The following is an 8,740-nucleotide window of genomic DNA, read 5'->3' on the forward strand; positions in this document are numbered from 1 at the left end:
GATTTCCTCATTCTGATCAAGTTAGAGTCAATGATGAGGCACTACCGAGATATGGCAGAAAAAAGAAGGCCAGTTACAGTAGTGCTGGATTTATCGTGGTCATAAGCTGCAGACTACAGATATATTTTAAAATCTTCCATGGAAGAATTAAAATTTATTTCCACTCCCTTCCTAGAGGCAATGGAATTTAAGTGGCCTGATCATATTCAATTTAATTCTAAACAAGACACCATACTCCAAATGTTTCAAATTGTATGAAGTCACTGGTTATGGGCAAAATATATTAATCCTAGCTACAAGTTCTTTAGTATAACACTTTCAATAGAACTGCTCCTTTTATTATGATCTTTTTACATTTTCAAATGCAACTATAGTACAATGTTTTATATTAAGAGCCCAAATAATTACAAAAGGCTGCAAGAACACACTTTTCTCAGATACACAACAGAAGCCATGGAAAGAATCAAATAAAAGACTAAAAATTAGGCGCATCTACACACACTAGTAACGTGCCTGAATAAATTCCAGCACAGATCACAATAGTCAGCTGCCTCCTGGGAGCAGCGTCGTCACGAGCACCCAGGACTGCAGCAATTCAAACAAAAATGGAGCAGCCCTGGGCAGCAGCATCAGGCAGCAGAGGGACTGGCTGGGCCATGAGGGTGCTACAGTACAGGGCCAGGCAGCAAGCAGCTTCTGCACTATAGTACCTCAGGCCCCAGTCAGCCTCAGTCACAGTCTACACATACGTTCGAGCACATGCAATTACTCTGCTGTAGCATAGTACTTATCCCGGACAGTACTATCCTACAACAGAGTTGATTAGTTTACTGCATCCCAATACAGGTGCATGTGTAAACTGTGACACCTTACAGCAGAGCTAATTAGTCAACTCCACAGTAAAGCAATGCCCCCAGTCTTAATAAAGTACAGTAAGTGTCTTCAGAACAAAAGAGTTAAAAATGAAAAGCAAAGGTTTCCTTAGGATGGTATCTTCTACTGGACCAATTATATAGGAGAATTAGACAAGCTTTCCAGTACAAGACACTCTTCATGACCAGGTGACCGGATGAAGAATGTCTTGCAGTTGAAAGCTTGTCTACTTCTCCTACATAGTTGATCCAATAAGAAACTCCACCCTAAGAAAATCCTTGCCTTCCACATAATTTCTGGACCACCACAGCTACAACACCAGTTACACTACCAAAGATACATTACTGAATTTTCAGGACAGCATGGTAACACTCAGGGAGAAAACTTCATATTCTCTGGCTGAATCCACCCTGCTAAGCCTGCAGTGACTACAGTTTACAAGCTTGCTGACAGTTGTAGCTAACACTGTAGAGGAGTGAATGAGCATGAAGTGCCCCACCTCCGCCTCAGGATTAGTCACACCTGCAAAGCAGAGAAGCTTGCATTGCCAGTAGAAGACATTAGCTGTAGACCGACAGAATAACTGAATAAATGTAGAGGTGAGGGGAAAAAGAGGCAGCAGCAACAACAGAAGAGATGAAGTATAGCAAGAGGTACTGCGTCTCATGCAAACATTTAGACAGTCAAACTAGCAGCAAGATGATGCATGACAAGCCCAGGTTAGGAAATCTACCTTCTGTAACCATTTCTTGTCATTAGAGTCTACCACATAAGGACAGAGAGAGAGAGATGAGCAGTAAATAGACCAATTCCTAGAAAGGCTTCACTTAAGGAACCTTTCTGTTCTTCAAGCAATGCCTTCCTGGGAAACAGATTGCCCATGACTTTTTTTCTTCCAGCACATGCAGCTGAACTCCATACAATATTAAAATAGAAAAAACTAGCTTTGGATCATCTAGCTTACAGAAGACAGTATCGCAGGTTACCTGCAGGATAAACCCTGATTTTATCAGTTATTGTGATACCAAAGTCAAGAGTTCAAACTTGTATTAGAGGCAAACACACGTGAAAAACTCTTTTAGTTTACTTCATAGCATCAGTAATTGTATTTAAGTTGAATTCTTGAGAGAAACACTTAGGAGTAGAAACTAGTTGAGGAATATTCCCTCAGAGTGAACTTCCCCCACAGAGTTCTAGCAGTACCAGCAAGTGCAGTTCTTTGGTTCCACTTTACAAAATTTGGCATGATTGGTCTTTGATGCAACAACTGAGAATTAAGAGACTGATAGTTTCATCCCAGCAACTTGGGCTCCTATGCACAAGTAGGCAGCCTTCTCCAACACGCTGTAATTACAGCGTGTTGGAGAGGACTCGATGAATCAAGTCTACTGGAGCATGGAAATTAACACACTCCAGCATCATGTGCATCAGGGTCCCTGCACTGAAAAATGGCAGTGGGGTACTTTAAACTAAAGCTCATTCAACAAGCTTTAGTTCAAAGTGCCCCGCCACCATTTTTCAGCGCAGGGACACTAATACATGTGACATTCCAGGCGGGTTTAATTATCACAGTCTCAGAGCTGCATTCATTAAAGGGACTGCCCCCCCATGCCTCCTGGAGCACATGTATAAATGCCCAATAATTCTCACATAAAAACAACTTTATCAAGCAGTTATTTCTACAATAGAAGTCCTCCAGCCGCACTAGAGACTGGTGGGGGAGGTCTGAATAGCTGTCACTCAAGCTAAAGCTCTAAAATGAATTAGTCACAAAGAGTGACTTAAAAAAACCCAGAACAACAGCAACAAAAACACACATTTTAATAAACAGCCTTTCAGCAGAAGCTGCCAGTGTTAGAGCTCCAGAATGAGAATTCAGGTATTTTTTAAATGCATGTGAAAACTTCATTACACAACAAGGTTTAGTTTAAAAAAATAGCTTCATTTAACAAGAGATTTGTTTGGTCCATGCACACTGGGACCTCAGAAGAATTTCTACATGGAAGGTAATATTCCCAAGAAGTTTATCTGCATACAGATCTAGAAATCCAAGAGGCTCATCAGGGGTAATTAGAAAAGAAAACAGAACTCACACAAGCTAGACCTAAACTAGGGAATTCATTCCTACAAATGACCACAAAAAACTCACAACTTCAGGACCCTGAATTTAGTTTTATTTTTTTCAGTTTTGCTTTCCACAGTAAACACTCTTCACACTGCCTATATTCCTACTGAAGAGAAGAAAAAATGGACCTTAGGTTATTTTAGCAGGTGAAAGAAGGGGGAAAAGCTTGCCTGATTTTTAACAAAATGCAAGATGTTAGTATCAGTAAAGGCCATATTTTACACACATACGTACAATAAATATATACTGTTTTAATATATTACTCCAATTATAGTTAGTATATAACAACATAAATATATTAAACAGACGCATACAGGATAATGAAATAAGAGTGAGGTTAACAAAGGAGAAAAGTGGAGAGTTAGATCTAGAAACAAATTATATAGGTATGTCTGCTTGTGTCCTTCATTTTTTCCATCTTTTCAAAAAATGACCAAAAAAACCCAACCCCCAGAGGTTTATACTGCCTAGAAAGTGGCTAAATATAATAGTCAGGTCAGACAGCACTACTTCCTATATCCTTAGCTTCCCTTAGCCGGCCATTATACACAGCAGGTAGAAAATGTATTGCTATACACCAGCCTGCTTGGATGAAAGCAAAGACACAGTAAAAACAAAATTAAAGTGTAAGCACATATTACAGAACTGAAAAGTATTACACACTATTAGTCAATATACTGGCTGAAACAGTCGAATTACATAATATACCAAGTTCACTGGTGTATGCAGTGTGCAAAGGAGGAAAAAATAAAAAACTGACTACACACACACACACACACCAGCTGATCTCAACCCACACACACACACTGACCCCCCCCAAATATTCTTTATCTTTAAAATTAATTGACTTTCAAACTATTGAGTCAGTTCCGTTTCAAAACATTTACATTTTTTTAACTGAAGACAGGTGAGCCAGCTAAACACATCAAACAGCTGCACAATGGGGATACCTCACTGCCACCCTGTGGCAAGTTTGCAGAACTACATTAGTGTAAGACAAAACCACCTCCAACCACTCACTAATTCAAAGTAGTGACTAGAAGAGCCACAAAAGTTTCCTGAAAAAATCCCCTCTCCAAAGTACACAGTGGCACATTGGAACATATTAGGACTATATTGCTACCTTCTCCTGTTGAAGTCTTCACTATGATGTCCATAAGAAAATTTAATTATCCCCAACTTAAGAGGCAGTTGGAGATAATTTGCGCTTAATATAGTTCTAAAAAAATGGAAGTAAAATATCCTTAGATGTTTTATGTATTATACTTACCTTCACAACAATTCTAATCTCAGATACTAAATTTTCTAGGAAAGGGCATATGTCTTCAGACATCTAAGCTGCAACTATTACAACTTCCTTTGTCTTTCAACCTACCAATTTTATTGTGGCCTTGTGTTGTTAGAGTAAAAAAAAAAAAAAAAAAAAAAAGGAACTACATATTCCAGTCTCATTAGTAGTCAGTAACACTTAAGTATCTTACTGCCTTCTGTGTTTCTCACACAAAGAAGGATCCCAACTGGAGACAGCAGCACTGTCTCATCCTCTTCCTCTATGTTTTGGAAGTGAATTTGCAAAGCAGTCTCTAAAACAAAACAAAACAAAAGAGCATTTCCTTTTTTAACAAAGAAAAACCCTCCAACACCTCTACTGGAAGTCACCAAGAGATGTCCCCAGTTGTCATAAAGCCTACATACAACTTATGAATGAGGCAATATAGCCGTATTCTTGGCAATCGCAGCTTACGTGAAGACAATCATATACTGTCATGTCTCTGGAAGCAGAAGCCATGAGAGAAATTTGAGGGTTCCCATTCAAATGGGAACGACTTAAGACAACAGGAATGTCCACCTCATATGTTAAACCAGGGGTTGTCAACCGGGGGTATGTGTACCCCTGGGGGTACTTGAAAACACCCCAGGGAGTATGTGAGGGCAGGGAGTTCACACATGGCGGCCGCCACCACCATCCACCACCCTGCGCCTCCACAGCGCACCACTTCCCCCCGTCCCATGCCATGTCCAGCCGAAGGGATACACTCCTTTAAAAAAAGGTTGAAAACTCTTATATTAAACCATTCTTCTTCAACTTTTCTGTAAGGGAATGGGGTTCAGAGAATGGGAGGGGAAAACAAACAAACATAGGTAGTCAGATATTAACACTGGGTCTTAAACCCCCTCCCCCCAAAATAAGAAACTTAAGATCTCAGGGAGACTCACAGAAAAAAGAAGTAGCTTAACTAAGACAGGGGACATGCTTTCACACGACAAGGGGTCCAATAACCGTGGTACCAGATAAGGAAGAAGGAAACTCATACGCACAGGAGACAGAGACCTGTACACTAGAAGAGAAAGCATGTTGTGGGGGGAGAAGGATTGGGGGCAGGGTAAGAGTATAATACTCTTTAAATGAATCCTACCAGAACTCAAATAATGCTTAAGAAGTGCTGACGAAACTAAGGCAGGGGAAATTCATACAGGCTATCTAGATTTCTACTTATGCTAGATAGGAGTCTGGAGGAGTAAGCACCAGTCCTGGGGTCCTATGCAACAAGATCCCTTTCCAGGAAGGGGAAACTGATAAAAAGCCTGCAACCAGGAAGCATTCCAGAGAATCCAAGGGAAAGCTAATCCTAGAGCAACACAAGGCAAAGGCTAGCTCAACAGCAGTCACAGCCTGGGGGATCCAAACAGCAGCCTGGTGAGAATCCACAAGGCATGTGCAAAAGATTCTCAGCTTCATGAAGGAACATTATAGAAAACCAAATGATATACAACCAAAATCCCAAAAAAACCAAACAAAATGGTATCTGGTTTTAGCATTAAAGGTAGCATAAGATCATTTTAGAACCCTTTATAATAAGCTCAAACTTGAATTTTATAGTGAAATCTTAATGTAAGGAGTTATCCTTTCACAACATCATTAAAAAACAAAACTTTAAAACTATGATTAACATTTGTTATAGGACTTGTTAGAACAAGACATTTGTTGAGCTTCAGCTACCTCACCTAGAGAAGCTTCACTGTCAGTACAGAACCTCTCTTTAAAAAGCTTTCATTACAAAATGCTACCTGCAACAACATTTGTAAGGAGTTAAAGTCAAGTTTAACCAGCCACACTCCCCACACAAAGAAACATGAACTCCCTACATTTCAGGGTTTCACCAAAACTAGATTTCAAACGTTGTATGCAAATTATGTTAAGAAGCTACACTTATTTTAAAAATAAATGGCGTCAGTATTTTGGGTGTTTCAATATAACTGATATATAAATGCAGATGGGGAACACTGTGTGGCAGTAAATATATCCCTTCCTTCACAGAAGTGCCCGAGATCCCTCAAAAGCCAGAATACCCAAATATCTGGGTATTATGTCAAATTTGTGATATTTCCCTTCCCCATCTAACCCTTGGATCCCCAATCTAAATGCTGCCTCCACATTAAGACCAAGTCTACACTAAGAAGCTTTGCCAGTTAAGTGTGGGGAGGAGAGGTGAGAGAGAAGTTGCACCTCCTCACAGATACAGAGTGCTTATCAGTTTAGTTTGTTGTTAAGGAAGGTGTAGCTAGACCGGCAAGGGGAGGAGGGAGAAAATAAAAAAGGAAAAAAAAAAGCTTGGCACAAAGCACGGGGCCACTAGGGGGGGCTCTGTCAAATCGCAGGGATGCCTGCATAGGCTCTGAACAAATGGTGAGTTAAAAAAAAAAAAAAAAGGAGGTGTGGCAATTACACACAAAATGAATGGAAATGTACCAGTATATGAAGCGCATGTTCTACACAATGACATGCTCCAATAACTGGGAAAATAAAGAGCAGAAAAGTAAACAACATGGCCCTACTACAGATACGCATGTTCACGTCAAGAGATGCCAGAATACAACAGGGAGCATGCAGATGGGAGCATTCAAACTTCAGCTCTCTGCTAATGGTAAAAATTGCTGCATTAAGAGCCTAGGCAAAGGTCCTACAGGCTAAGCAAAAGATAGCAGAGAAACACAGGCTGCGCACACAACTCTGGGAGTCTGAATACCAACCATTCACCTTGTGCTCACACTGTGCTCTCTTGGTCCTGCCTACATTAGAGATGCAAGAAAAAGAAAAAAAATCATTCATTGCTGCCTTCATACTTACTGCCCGGGGTTTTAGGGGCACCCCCTCACCTCGCCCCTGCACCCACTCATAAGGGAGGAGAACTTGAGATAGGTGGTGGCAGCAGTTGAGAGCTGGATCCCTGGAGCTCGACTGGTGCTGGCAAGGGTGGGAATTTTTCTGACAGCCTCCCATGGGGTGTACTTTTCCACAAAAGGTGGGAGAAATACATCCCTGGCAAGCAAGGCCTGCGGGCAGCCACGCCCCCCCCCCCAGGCACTGGGGAGGCAGGGTGGGAGGGTGCCCTAAACCCAGGCACATAGGGAGAATGGGGAAAGTGCTACCACCAAATGTCAGCACCGGCTAAGGGTCGGGTAGGGGGTCCTTCTGTGCCCAGGAGCCGACCGGAGGTGGCCCCAGGGGCCCGGACCAGGGGCTAGGTGCTCTGGGGATGGGGGGGCGGGAAGGGGGGACAAGAGGAAGGAAGGAAGGAATAAATGTAGCTTAAACCCGACTGGCAACTTGACTCAAACTCATTCATGGAGGAAACTGAGACGAGAGAAACCCCCAACACCTGCCTTATACATCCCCCCGACACGCGCACGTGTACCGGCGGGCTGGGCCCGGCCGGAGGTGACAGGAAGCGGCCGGTTGCCGCCGCGCGGGCAGGGAGGGGACGTGCGGGGCCCAGCACTCACCCTCTGCATGACTTTCAGGATCAAAGCCAGTTCATAGCGAGGCATGGCGCGGGCGACCGGCGGCTGTAGCGGGCCTGGTTGCGCACACGGGCACACAGGGGCGGGGGCGCTGCCGCTGCTGCTTAAACGGCTCTGGGCTCAGTGCAGGCTCCGCCCTCCGGCTCCGCCCCCCCAGCCTAGGCTAGCTGCCCGCCGAGCCCCGCTGGGGGCGTTGCAGCGGGCGGCGAGCCGCTGTTGTTGCTGCTGCTGCAGGAAGTGGAAATTTCCACGGTGCCCCTCCCCGCCCGGGAGAAAGCGCGGGGACTCCCTCTTTTGCCCAGTACACACACACACACACACGCGGGGCACTTTGGCCGCGTGTTCCAGAAACATCCCCGCGGCTCCCGTCACGCCGGACCCACGGCCAGGGAGGTGCCTAAGCTGCGGGCACACACACACCCTACACACAGGCACACACCCCTGCTACATGCACACTTGTGCACCCTAACACTAGCGTGGCCATCACAGAGAACAGTCTGGCTGTCCTCTGTCCGATATTGATACGAAATTGGACACCTGTATGTCCTCTATTTTTGTTCTCTTCAAGAGAAAAATAGAGGATGTAAAGGTGTTGGGTTGCGTGTCAACAGAGGACAGCGCAGCAGACAACTGGAATGTCCTCTATGATGGTCACCCTACCCATGAACGCCTCATGGCCCCAGAGGCAGGGGTGGGGGCATGGCGGCAGGGAGCTCCCACAGGCAGGCGCAGCAGTGTCAGCAGCTGGGGGAGGTGGGGTGCACATGCACCTGCATGCACCCCCTACACATCACCAATGACCCTACCTAATGCCCCCCCTGCTACACACACACACACACACACACACACCCTAGCACCCCCCTATTACAAACACACACACACACATTTTGTCCCTTATCTCAACACAGGCGCACAGCCTGTGCCTCAACCCCCCCCCCC

At 44.2% G+C, this 8,740-nt stretch overlaps 2 protein-coding genes across 2 annotated transcripts in view; both read right to left on the bottom strand.

The window, feature by feature from the left end:
- The window catches only part of SLC5A3 (solute carrier family 5 member 3), an 18,140-nt gene extending 10,268 nt beyond the window's left edge, over positions 1-7,872 (bottom strand). The window contains exon 1 of the mRNA XM_019524491.1: positions 7,784-7,872. The gene's annotated coding sequence lies outside the window, so the exon portion shown is untranslated. The remainder of the gene's footprint in view (positions 1-7,783) is intronic.
- Positions 1-7,925, bottom strand: part of MRPS6 (mitochondrial ribosomal protein S6) — a 76,730-nt gene extending 68,805 nt beyond the window's left edge. The window contains exon 1 of the mRNA XM_019524492.1: positions 7,784-7,925. Coding sequence (XP_019380037.1) covers positions 7,784-7,828 — 45 coding nt within the window. The 5' untranslated portion in view covers positions 7,829-7,925. The remainder of the gene's footprint in view (positions 1-7,783) is intronic.
- Positions 7,926-8,740: the final 815 nt, after the last annotated feature.

Source organism: Gavialis gangeticus, unplaced genomic scaffold (assembly GCF_001723915.1).
Source record: "Gavialis gangeticus isolate Ggan-Ray unplaced genomic scaffold, GavGan_comp1, whole genome shotgun sequence".
Classification (NCBI taxonomy): Eukaryota; Metazoa; Chordata; order Crocodylia; family Gavialidae; genus Gavialis; species Gavialis gangeticus.